We start from the raw sequence: 13,316 nt of genomic DNA on the forward strand, positions 1-13,316 counted from the left end.
TGTTCCTTTAAGGCTATTTCTTTGGCCCTAGGTCACTTTAGTAGCTTACCAAACAACTTTGGCCTGGAATTCCCTCTGTCACCCATTTATTCAGTCCATGCAGGAAGCTAAACCTTATTGGAATCCTAACATCACCTAGAAAGTTAAACACTAAATATTAATAATAGTGGAGGCCTATTTAACAAACATCTCTGCTATTCAAATTACAGTATAAAATCAATGACTCCAGGCATCAAGTCTACATTCAGTTTCACAATTAACACATTTTTTTCATAGTCAATATATTTTCACAAGGTAATCTCCCCACAAACCTCTTATTCCTTTGCAGATGCAACCAATAATGTTCTTTATTTCTTAAAATCTTTACAACCCAAGTTCATTATAAATATTATAAAGTTCCAAAAGTTAACAGATTGAACATAATTTTCCTTAAAGTATATACACTGCCATTTGATATTTTCATCTACTATGGTTTTAAGAGTTAGTGACTGTCATCTTTTCCTCCAAGAAACCATACAGAAATGCTAAAATCAGAGCAGCAGGGATGGTTTTCCAGTCAAATGCATTCAAGAAAATTTATTAAGTGCATCCCATGAGCAAGGCACTGTGTTTTACAGTAGTAAGGAAAACACTGCCAAAATGCCCAGGTTAAAAAACCAAGAATTCTAAGATTTTGATCATGTACAATACAAGGAAGACAAAAAAAAAAAAAAAAAGGCACTGGAGAAATAATAAACTCAAAAGACTAGGGAAAAAAATCAAGCCAGAAAAAACTAGGAAATAGTCAATTTGCTGAATAAGTACACATGGAAGGCTTTTAGAGAATGTTTCTCTGGGGTAAATTTCTTTTACTTAATTAATGAAGTTCAATATAAGAATGCTTCTGCATAGCCAGATATAAGAACAAACATTCAAATGATTATCTGAGCAGGGAATGCTCATCAGCTCACTAAAAACTCTGTGTTACTATGAAAAAAGTATAAAACAACATGTTCCCAAGCTACAGATAAATGCATAGGGCATTATGAAACAGGCAAAATTTACTTCAGGCAGGCAGTGCTATGATAATAGAAATTAATTGGCTAATTTCTAGAGAAAGAAATATGCAGCAAAAATATGCTTTAAAAAATGACACAGAATGTGAATTTATTATAGCCAGAATGTAGTAATAGATATTTAAAAACTGAATGCACTTTGTGATACAATAAGGTGCCCTGTTCAGCAAATCCAGAATTCAGGAATATCAATCTTCTTGGGACAGTAAGCCTTAACTCAATTCTTTAGAATTTTGAATGGTTTTCTAACCCCTACTGGAATTCAATCACATAAAGAGATAAAGGGGAGGACAGAAAGATATCCTCATTCTTTTCTCCTTTTGACTTGTTTTATGAATGAACAGAATCCTCAAATGGTGAATCTTACATATTTTTCAGAAAAATAACAATCAGCCATCTCTTGCTTCTCATCAATAGCCTATGACCATGATAACCATTGTTTTAGACAAGGATTGACTTCTAAAGCATATTCAACTTCCAGATGTTCCATTTTTATTGCTGAGCTGATTCAGGGATGTGGTGTGTGGAAATAAGAAGCTTGCCAGGACAAATACACACCACACCAATCATCCTCAGTTGTTTCCAATAGAAGTGGCCCCTGGATTCTTGAAAAGTCAGGCCAGCATAGCACACTAACCTTTGGAGGTACTATGGACAGCCAGGAAGTCTTGAAATAAATGTCTGGCAACATGTGCTGATGTGAGAAGGGGCCCAGAGAACTCATCAGAAAAGTCTGGTCACCAGGAACTGAAGACAACTTTGTAGAGAAAAAAGAGGAGTTTGGGACTGTGATGTTACATAGTAATGGATTTATAACCTAGTAAGAAGTAATAAAGGAAGCCTGAATCAATGTGGTTATTTAATAACATCTTGGCTTCTCTCATCTAAGGGAAAGAACACATTTTTTCCAAAGGATTGTAGAATCACAAAGTAGACTTTACTTTAGGAAATATAAACAATTTCTAATTTTCAGACTAACTGTGGTTATAGTTTTGAAGAGTCCAAATGAGATTCAAAGTGTAGCTTTTTCATGTGACTCCAACTGGATGCAGTTCTAACATGGGAACTTCAGTAGTTTATTTTTTTTTTTTTAAGGGCAAGGAGAAAGATGAAAAAGAAAAAAATTGTCCTATGATCTGTGACCCTTATTGTGTCATTCTGTAAGGCTCACTGGCTTTGTATCATGTTGAAACTTATGAAGTTTTTCATTTTACAGAAATAAAAACTAAATAAGTCCTTGGTGCTTCAACATAATATTATTGTAATAGCTAAGAAAACACATGCACACACACACGCGCGCGTGCACGCGCGTGCATACAACTCTTACATCCAAAATACCTGGTAGAAATAACCAGTGCCCACACTCCTTCCAACCATCCTCCTCACTGGCTGTACTCAGTGTTACAGTGGATCTAGACAGTCAAAGTTACTTGTGCAATAACAACATCAAATGTAAACAGAAATCATCACAGAGTTTTCCATGGACCTCAGTGCTGCTATCGAATAATGTCCAAATAATGCACTTCTGGGTACAGAGAGTTAATAAGAAGAGCCAGGAAACTTTTCCCATCTTGAAGACAATGGCCAGGATGCTTTATAAACTGGGATGCTTGGGAGATCTGTTCCTGATACTCTACATACTGCTTGCTTGAAGACATGGATTCAAGAGTATTCAGTGCCTTAAAAACAAAGAAGATGACATTTAACTATGTACATATGCAATAAAGACAACAATGCAGTTGGAAGCAAAACTACTTTTCCTGATTTCTGAGGTCTTCAATAATCTGACTTTACACCACCTTTCCAATCTTCCTACCTTCCTACCCAAATATTAGCTTCACAGGTCAGCTAGATGGGGCAGTGGATAAAGCACCAGCCCTGAAGTCAGGAGGAAGACCCGAGTTCAAATCCCGCCTCAGACACTTAACACGTCCTAGCTATGTGACCCTGGGTAACTCACTTAACCCCAATTGCCCCAGAAAAACAAAGGCAAAAACTAAACCAAATATTAACTTTGCCCTGGAATTCAATCTTCTACCCATTCTTTTCTCCTTACTTATAAAGTCCTCTTTCCTACTCCCCACACAAATCCAAATCCAATTGTAGAGCCATCTCAGGTTCTATCTCTTCCAGGATCATCCCATGTTACATTACTCTTTCCCTTGTTGAACTCCTTTTTAAATTAAGAGTCAAGATCACATAGTCGGAGTACCTAATTTTTCTGTGTTTTCTGTGCAAAAGATCAGCCTCCCTCTCAGGAAACAACTTTATTTCCATTTAGTAGAACTCAGAACTTTCATTTCATTCTTAGACCTTATGCCTAAGTTATCCATCCATCCTTTCTCTTAAAACTTTTTGCATGAACTAAGCTTCAAAAGCCATTTGCTAAGTACTAAAACAGCCTGACTAAAAGGCTCTTAAGTCAGCATACTGCTTCTTTCATGCAGATGACATTCCCTCTTTCTTTTGATGTTATGAGTCAAATCAAAAAGTTGAAAGGGGTTTGCCTTGCTTCTCTTCTCAGGAGAGCAAAGAAAAAAGAAGATACTCAGATGGATATGAGGAAGGAACAGTGTTTGGCTCTATAAAGAAGGGGAAGGTGCCTTGCCTTTCTACCCTTCCTGAATGGGTGTGCTGAGTACTAATAAGGGAGTTACAGTTCAGAAAAGTGGCACTAATGGGGATAGCTGGGTAACAACAACCAAAATAAGGATAGAGAGAAAGAGAGGGAATAATAGATAGATAGATATTGATATAAAATATATGTATAGATGTAAAATTATATTTGATCTGAAGAGATATAGGTTCTTATCTTGCTCAAGGAGCAAACACAAAGAGGATCTGATAAGATTAGGAGGTGAGCTGGTAGATTAAAGATAAATTACCCAAAGTTCATGCTATTCGAAGCCAAGTAGTAGTAGACAAGCTAATAGAGAGTTTTTCTGCATCAAATTTAGATTAAAAGTAGCATTAATTGGTATTAGAAATTTAAAACTTCACAGAATCAGAAGTGACCTCAGGGTCATGGCCAAAATCTCTGGAATATTTTTTTTTAACAAACATGAAAACATTTCCATATATAAAACAGAAAAAGATTATATCTGAAAATGAAAATATCTCATGTATAACTTGATATGCATATGCACACAAACATACAATACACAAATTTAACATGTTATTTTCAAAGTTTGTCCTACTTAACTTTGTTTACTTCTGAATTTGCTTTAGCTTTTCCTATGTACTGTTTGAAAGTAATCACCCTTTCTTTTTTGCCAATCTTATCACTTAGCTCCCTTCTTCCCATTGCCTAATTGCTTTCTGGTTTTATTTACTGTACTTTGTATCACTTCATATAAGTCTTCCCATGTTTGTCTGAATTGTTCATATTCTTAGTTTCTTATTTGTAGTGAATGGTTCTCCACTGCATTTAGGCATCATAACATGGTCAGCCATTCCTCAACAAGTGGGCAGTGGCCTTGTTTCTAGTTCTTTGATATTACAAAAGATGTTCACTCTTAAAATTTTTAGAATAGCATTTATTGTTTCCACTGCTTCATAATCTGGCTTCCTCCCCTGAATTTCATTAATAGTACTACTTCCAAGATCATCCTTGACTTCTCAGTTATGAAATTCAATGGCTTTTTCTTCATATTAATTTTCATTTACTTTTCTGAAGTATTTGATACAACTTACTTTTTTAATTCTCTCCCCAACTCTGACTTCTATGACACTGCTTAACCCAGATGTTCTTACCTTACCAATCTATTAGAAAGACCTACTAACTAGTTTCCCTAATCCTTTTTTTACACAGATGCCAAATTAAACTTCCCAATCTATATGTGTAGCTGGACATAACTCCCTTGCTTAAAAACCTTCACTGGATTGATTACATAGAAAAGAGGCTATTTATTACATACTTGCTGAGCTTTTGGAGAAAAATGTAATTCAGAACCAGACTTCAAACGAATTTGATCTTCTGCAGGAACTTGAACTGAAAGGAAGGCAGCCATGCTTCTTGCAACCACACGGAACCTTAGAAAATGCAAAGACGATAGGAGGAAAAAATTATAATTTAAATAATCATTACAAATCAAGTGTAGGAATTTTTATTAAAATTCAAACTGTAGTAAAATACCTCAATTTTTTGTTAATGCCATCAATAAATCTTAATCTCTCTCTCTCTCTCTATATATATATATACATATATATATATATACATATATATATAATATCTATATGCATATACACACACATATATATACATATTACTTATACCATACAGAGCTTTAGTATATTTTAATTCTTCATTCATAATAGCAAATACAGAGCATTAAATTCAGTTATAGTTCAGTTATAGGAATAAAAGTATATCCCCTCAATGGAAGGAGAAATTTGATACCAACAAGCACATTAGCCCTTATGGGTTTATGAAATTAACTTATAGCTCTTAAAGATTAAAATAAAAACAAAACTACATATATGTTTATATATGAATATATAAACACACGTATGTCTATATATGCATGTGTGCGTGCACTCATATATGCATAAACACCTATGTGTATTTTGATTAAGCAAAGGCAGCTAGGGAAAGTGTAATTTACAAATTTGCTATTGAGCAGAGGCGAAATCAAAGATACATTAAATACTGGACAGCATGAAAAACTTTTAAGAAAAATTAACTTGCTGAATCCTATTGAATTCTACAATATACTATGAAATGAACTGTTAAAATATAGACTTCTTGGATTTGGAATGTCTGTATTTCACCAGGTCTGGCTGTTCCACAAGAATGCTGTTATTCCAAAGATATGAAAAATATCTTCAATACTGATTAGGATTAGAAGAGAATAACAGAGATAAAACTAAGTGTGAGAAAAGACAATCTAGGAGTCTGACCAAAAGGACACATATTCTTTCACACAAGATTCTAATTCAAACCTCTAGGAGGAGCTTTTTTGTTTTTTGTTTTTTTTTTTTTTTTTTAAGATTACTCAAAATTCTTTCTCAACAATAATACTAATAGTAATAAATTAATAGGCTTTTAACATACCTTTAATGATTAAGTTTTTAATTCAATAACCTGATTTTGTCCTTGTGCTATCTGACTTTATGTAATCTTAATATGTGAAGCAAATAAAGTCATGGCTTTACAAGATTATAACGATATGGACACATTGATTTTTAACTTCTTGTGCTGGAAAAGTTAATTTTTAAGCTTAAAATATCTACAAGAGTACCATGAAGATCCAAATAGAATGACAGATTTTAGAACTGAAAGAGACTCAGGGAAGCACATATGTAACCTCCTTATTTTACATAAAAGTTAGCTGAGCCCAGATTTTGGATTGGAATATAGGTCCTCTGACTAAATCTATCACACACTATATTATATTGTTATCATAGACTTCTGAAACCAACTATATTGGTAGAAATATGGCTATGGTTTTCTTCAAAATGTGGTTCATGTAAAATGTGAATACAACTAATTCATCAAAACCTCAAGAACAAACCAGCACTGAAACAGGTCACAACTCCTCTATACCATAATCATTTTCTTCAATTGCTTTGGCTGAAGAAATTCGTCGCTTGGCAGCCAACCTTCTGCTAAGAAACTCCACCCAAATATATAGGTTGGTTCCAAAGAGTTCCTTGGGATTTAAGGACTGCTTCATTCCTACTTTTGCATTCCCTGTATCTAGTATGGAGCTTGGCAGAGATTAGGTGTTAATGAGTCTTAACATCAGCCACACAGTCTATCACTGAATCCATGCTCAGGCTTCCCCAGGCTCAGAGCAGAGCTGGAACAGCAGAGTTCAGTGTCCTCTCCATATGACAGTAAGAAAGTAAGAAATTGGAGGAAGACTCTAATGGAGGGAATGTGGTCTATAACTGGTGGTGGTCTTTACTTCATACCTTTGTGGGGGGGTTTTCATTAGTTCATTTGGGGAACAGCATCCTAATTTTAAATCAATGGGTATTTGGTCAAAATCAACAGTTTTTTCATCAGCATCCATACCAGTTCTGGAATTAGGAATTCACAAAGACAAGTATTTCTTTCCAATTTTTACCTGTTAGACAAGGGAGACTTCCTGCCTAATCCAATGGCACCCAGGATCCCTGAACTCAGCCTTTCCTCAGCTACTTGGCTCTGTCTGTTTTGGATCCCAAGAAGAATCCGGATGACAGATCCGATCAGCACAGCATCATCCTGTTCAGCCTGGATCAGGGCCAACTGTAGCGCTTGGTGCCACCACAGAAAGAGCTTTGCCTCATCTCTCACAGAGCTTAGAGAGGATACATAACAAAAGAAAGGGAAAAATTAGGAGCCGATTTGCACCCCACCCTGCCATCCCCTCCAACACTTAGGTAAATAGTCCATGGTATGAACCATTAAGTTGAAGATTCAAATAAAAATATTACTTTTAAAAAAGAACAATAAGGAAATATTCTTAAGATCATCAACTGGTAGCAGAAACATAACTGGCTTGGCATCTGGATGCTAGTTTCCTGCACTAGAACTAGATGTGTGACCTCAGGCAAATCACTGGACTTATCTAAGCTGCCTCAGTTTTCTCATCCGTAAAATAAAGTGGACAGGAAAAGCCTCAGAATCTGTACTCATGACTTCTAAAGTCCTTTCCAGTCCCAACATTCTGTCATTCTATGGGGTTTTGGTAATATGCCCTACTCTTCACAACCAGAGTTTACAATCACAAAATGTTTTGCTTTTAATGGAAGGTTTCATATCTTAATTCTCTATGCATTATTCTTGTAATCACTTTTTGCAAGGTATTCTAAGAGAGAAGTGTCAACTATAAGGCCTGGCCCTGAAACCAAATTAAAATGTAATGGGGGGGAATATTTAAGAAAATGAAAGAAATACAATAGAACATTGCTAATGTTAGTGTCGTTTATAAATCAATATATAGCCCCCACAGGGATCCTAGGATTTAGTGGCCCCATTTCTGAGTTTGAAATCACTGTTCTACTGTGTTTCCAAGGTAACAGACCTGGTTGATCAAAAGCCCATCAAGAAAAATTTGACTTAGGACTGTTCTTATTTGTTTTATATACCATTTGTTTCTTTGTGCTCATGCTTAGTTAAAGCTTAAATACACACATTAACATAAACATTAAGTTAACTAAGTAACATGCTTAATATGGCATCCAGAAGACCAACAACTTACCTGGGATAAACCTGTTCCAGCCACTTTCCTAAGGTTAGCAGCATTTTCATTTCATTTCTTAATGTTTGTTCACTATTTAAACACTGCAGCATATAGACATATAGTGTCAAATAACTTCCAAGAGATAGGCACTCCTGAATAAAGTCGTCTATGGTGAGTTCAGGAACTTGAAGAGATACCAGGATAGGACCCCATCCCAAATGATAGTTGAGGGAATCTAATAACAGAGCAGGAAGCAGAGAAGCTAAATAAATACAACAAAACCAAATATCATAACAACTACTCTAATAGAGTCTTTCACTTTAAATTTCAAAATATAAAATTATTTCTCATAATAGTCTTAGAGAAACTCAGTACATCAACTCTTAAGTAAGAAACATTTAGTAACCAAACACTTGATTGAGGCTAGATGCTGTATAATATACAGGAAATCTGACTAAAGTAAGATTAGAAGTTTCTAATTCCTAGAGCATGTCTTCTTTTATCTTGCTAAAAAAAGATCTTTTAAGTTACCTAATGGAACACAATGCCATGCCAGATACTATATAAACAAAATATATGGGCCTCTTCTTCTCTGCCCCCAGAAATTACAGCCTTGTGAGACAGGAAATTTTTTTTTAGGCATGTTGTGAAAAGGGATTAACAAAGCTAATGGGCAGGGAAGGGAAATGGGACCATGGTTTCCTAGTGTATTACTATTTATCAAAGCTTATCGTGTTCAGATAGCAATCTGTTAAAAATTCACAAAATCATGAAAAGGTAGTTATTAGTTTTAAATCAGAAATTTAAACAATTAAACATTCCCTTTTTTTCTGATGATAAGATTTAAGTAAATTTTCTGAGTCATGGGATGCTAAAGGTATAGCAATTAGTGCTAAAAGGGTCCTGAGAGGTTATCTAGTAAAAACTCTTTATTTTTACAAGGAAGAAAATGAAGCTAAAAGGAAAAAAAAGATATACTACATGCCCAAGGTTACACAAGTTATAAGGAACAAAATCAAGAAAAAGGTAAGAATATAAAAGAGTTTTAAAGTAGTCTATGTAGACATTATGATATAAATGTGCAAAATAATCATTCTAATCTCAAGTGCTACCCACTTGCCATCACTCTCAGACATGCAACTCTCTTGACACTGAAATGAAAAAGATTACAGGAGACATTTTTGGATAAGTGCCAGTAGTTCCGCTCTACTTATTAAGGTGGTTATAGAGATATACAAAGCCCATTACTACGTGTCAGATGATACAATTGTATGTTTCTGTGTGTACATATTCTATTCACAAGATAAACATATATAAATAAAAGAAATGTACATGATAGCTTTATTACATATTTAAAAGAAATAGTACATAATAGATTTGCAGCTTTATATGCAATCATTTTTTTAAATCATACTATATTGTGGAAATGCCTGGTTTCATTCCAGAAACTAAAAATAAATAAAACACACAAAAAAGATAAAAAAACTTGTTTTTTAAAAGCTATCTTAAAAACACTGAGAAAAGTGTGCCAGTTTAAACAATATTATTTACCTGAGAATTTACCTGAGATTAAGGGTAAGTTTTCAATGATAGGAAAATCATAGCTAAAGAATTGGGGAGCAAAAAGGAACTTCAGAAGTCATCTAATCAATCAACAAGGATCTATTAAGCAATTACTGTAAGTACTTTTCTAACTCAAGACCAATTCCTTAATATCACATATGAAGAAATGGAAGCCCTAATAGTTAAATTGTCAAGGAAAATGTTAAGAATGAACACTAGGATTTAATAATGGCTTAATAAGAGTGCATAATTAAGTTTTCCACAATAAACAAAGGATATGAAAGTGAGTATGATAATAAAATCCTATGCTACCACTGTGATGTTAATCAAAAATATAATTAAGGGGAATATAAATAACATGAGTAAGGCTTATTAAAAAGAACACCCCTTCCTCATACCAAAAAAGGGAGATATATATTCAGAGACACACAAGAATTCAGAATGAAAACTCCCTGATTCATGTTGGGTTTTTTATCTCCTATATTACAATATATCATCGTTGGTCTTCCTGGAAAAAAATAAAACAATGATGTGAGATGATGCTTGCTCACCATCCTGGAAGTAGGCAGTGATACAGGCCTCTGTAATCTCAGCCATATGCCGGACAGAAGCCAAGCTCTGACATGCTGCTGTCAAAAGGGGAAGCACCATTAGCCCATGCACTTTCTGGTCAATCCAGTTCCGGACACTACCCCGAAGGAACTCGGCTGTTGGAACACTAGCATTATTCATCATTGTTAAAACTTCAACAAAGAGTCTGCTGAGGGCCATATGGCGAGTCTGATTATCCATGTCTGAAAGGAATAAAATATAGACATATCTACTGTTACACATAGGTAACCCATTACTAGATCTTCAATATTATTAAAAATCATCTGATGGAGAGAAAAGCAATATTTAAATTCTTAGATATTGTTTGTGCAGACTTCAGAGTTTTGTAGCTTCCTAGAGAACCAAGACATAGCCATTCCATAGTTCTAGACAATTAATAAGTATTGGCCTGCTGCGTGAAGATTTATTTTCTAGGCGAAGATAATGCTTTTAAACCATCTAGGAGCCACAGTGCATGAGAGCCATAATATGCTAAATGCTAAAGAAAAAAAAAACCTACTTGTGGAATGTTTAGATGGATGTATTCAGCAAGAATTTCTTTTTCATTTCTTAAATATTCAAACACAAAAATAAACAAAAAACTTCAAAAGTTAAGAAGCAGAAAATTGTCATGGAAAGAGAAAAATTGAGTCAAGAGATATGAATTCAAGTACAGACTCTGAATACACTGTATACATGACCCTAGGTAACTCTCTTAAGAGTTGCAAAGTAAGACTACAGTTATAGAACACATTTCTTCACCTATGAACTTGTCACACCAATGAAATCATAGGTATAATTTCTCCAATACACTGATTCCAAATCCAAAAAAGAAGCATTCATAGTATATTAAACTTCAAGATCAATGAACCCACTAATAGGAAAAAAATATCAATTACCCTATCAGGTTAGTTTGAGAAGCTGGTAAGAGATAAAAATACAGAAACTGATAAAGACAGTTAAGGGATGCTAAGTCTGTGATGTCTATTTGTGTGATGCCAGTAGCAGACCTGCTGCATTGGCTCTCATAGAGATCATGAAAAGTGAAAAGAAAAAAAGAAAAAAAGAAGAACACTGATGCTAGCAAGTGAAAATGAGAGAGTACTTTATTATCATTAACCATATTCTTAAATGCTTTCTAACCTCAGTGTTGCTAAGGAAACAAAAAGGAAAACAAAAAGTAGATAAATCACTTAATATATGAAGGGACTATGTAATATTGGGTTCAAGGAAAGATTTTAGCATTCCCAGACAAATTGTCTCTCCTCTTAACCAGCCTAATATCATATCACCATATCACTCCTGCATAAGGCTGCAAGATCCCAAGTTGTGCTTTCCCAGGCACTTGTCTGTGCATAACTGTCATTTTGACCTCGTACTTTACCCTCACAAGAATTTGCCCAGTGGCCAGTGGAGGCCAGGATATTTTAGGAACAGATATGCTTAAAGCAAATGGGATCTTCAGAGGAAGAGGTATTTCACATTTCATTATCATTATCATTGCAAGTTATTTGGCTAAAACAAATTAACAATTTTTCCATTTGTCACTTACCTGGTGGATTAAAGACAACAATGTCATCCAAAAGCTTAGACATTTCCTGTTCTAGAACTGCAAAGGTAATTTTTCCATTTTGTTCCAGAGAGCTGAGAAACTGTACGACTTGACGAGTGAAAGCTAGGCATTTAGGCACTGCATCCTAATCAAGGAAAAAAAAGAAAAAAAAAGAAGAGAGGAATTCAAGTCAATTCAACTAAAATTAAGTTAATATTCACATTCAATAATAGAAGAGTTTATATATTTTTTTTAAAATTTGACATTCATCATCTCATCTGATTTTCACAACAATTCCAGGAAGTAAACAGTGCTGGTATTAATTGATCCTAATTTACAAATTAAAAAAACAAGTTCAGGAAAGTGAAATAGCTTCTGCAAGGTCATACAAATATGAGAGGGTAGGTCTACAGACTCAAGCAATAGAATAACAAACATTTATTGAGCCAAACTCTGCAGCAGGCACTGTGCTTGGAATTAAGGATGCAAAGACAAAAATCAAATTAGCCCTGCCTTCAAGGAGTCTATGTTCTAGGCAAGATAAAAAATGTATACATAAATAAATGTATGCAAAATATCTCTAAGTACATTAGGATTAGGGGCAAGACTAATAGGGGGTGGGATAGGGAGGTAAGAAAGATCAAGAGGCTCCAGATCAGAGGTATACTTGAGCTGAGGTTTAAAGGAAATATGTGCTCATTTGAGATGAACATGAGGAGAACACATCACCCAGGCTGGACTGACAAGGGATAAGAGACAGAGACTCAAGTGATTGCCCAACGTTAATTAATAAAAACACCAAGATTAGAACTTAGCTGTCATGATTAGTGTCAATTCTCTGGCCAAGCAAATGGAAAGTTAACAAAGGATAAATCCTTTAAGGGCGGCCTGTGACAATGCCTCCCAGGTGTGTGTGGAGCCACATAAGGTCTGAACCACATCACCAATTTTAGTGCCTCAAAATGGATGACCCCTAAGCATCTCCACATGGTCTCCCTACCTCCAAACTCATCCCTTTCCCAAAATTCTCCCTTGCCACCAGGCACAAACAACTTCATTCTGCCCAGAATCCCGAACTTGGGGTCACTTCTGATACATCCCTCACAGACCTCTCTAATTAGATGCCAAATCTTGCTGCTGGTTCCCCCAGAACATCTTTCACATACACCTCCCCCACTCCTCTTCACTCACACTGCCACTGTCTAACTCAAGCCCATCTCATCTGAACTACTGCAAAGGTTTTTGGTTTGGTCATTCTCACTCAAGTCTCTCTTCACTCCAACTTATTTTACACAAAACTGCTAAAATAATTTCCCTAAATTGAGTTTGAGCATGTCACTCCATGATCAAAAAGCCCCAATGGTTTTCCAGTACATCAAGGAT

General features: G+C 35.1%; 1 protein-coding gene across 4 annotated transcripts in view; it reads right to left on the reverse strand.

The window, feature by feature from the left end:
* Positions 1–2,130: 2,130 nt before the first annotated feature.
* EPG5 (ectopic P-granules 5 autophagy tethering factor) overlaps positions 2,131–13,316 on the reverse strand; it is a 139,957-nt gene continuing 128,771 nt past the window's right edge. For all 4 annotated transcript variants that reach the window (XM_074279273.1, XM_074279272.1, XM_074279270.1 and 1 more), the window contains 6 exons: positions 11,934–12,078; positions 10,342–10,584; positions 8,246–8,462; positions 7,127–7,342; positions 4,973–5,087; positions 2,131–2,734 (listed from right to left, as the gene is read on the reverse strand). In XM_074279273.1, coding sequence (XP_074135374.1) covers positions 2,552–2,734; positions 4,973–5,087; positions 7,127–7,342; positions 8,246–8,462; positions 10,342–10,584; positions 11,934–12,078 — 1,119 coding nt within the window. In that variant the 3' untranslated portion in view covers positions 2,131–2,551. The remainder of the gene's footprint in view (positions 2,735–4,972; positions 5,088–7,126; positions 7,343–8,245; positions 8,463–10,341; positions 10,585–11,933; positions 12,079–13,316) is intronic.

Source organism: Sminthopsis crassicaudata, chromosome 1, assembly GCF_048593235.1.
Source record: "Sminthopsis crassicaudata isolate SCR6 chromosome 1, ASM4859323v1, whole genome shotgun sequence".
In the NCBI taxonomy this organism is placed as follows: Eukaryota; Metazoa; Chordata; class Mammalia; order Dasyuromorphia; family Dasyuridae; genus Sminthopsis; species Sminthopsis crassicaudata.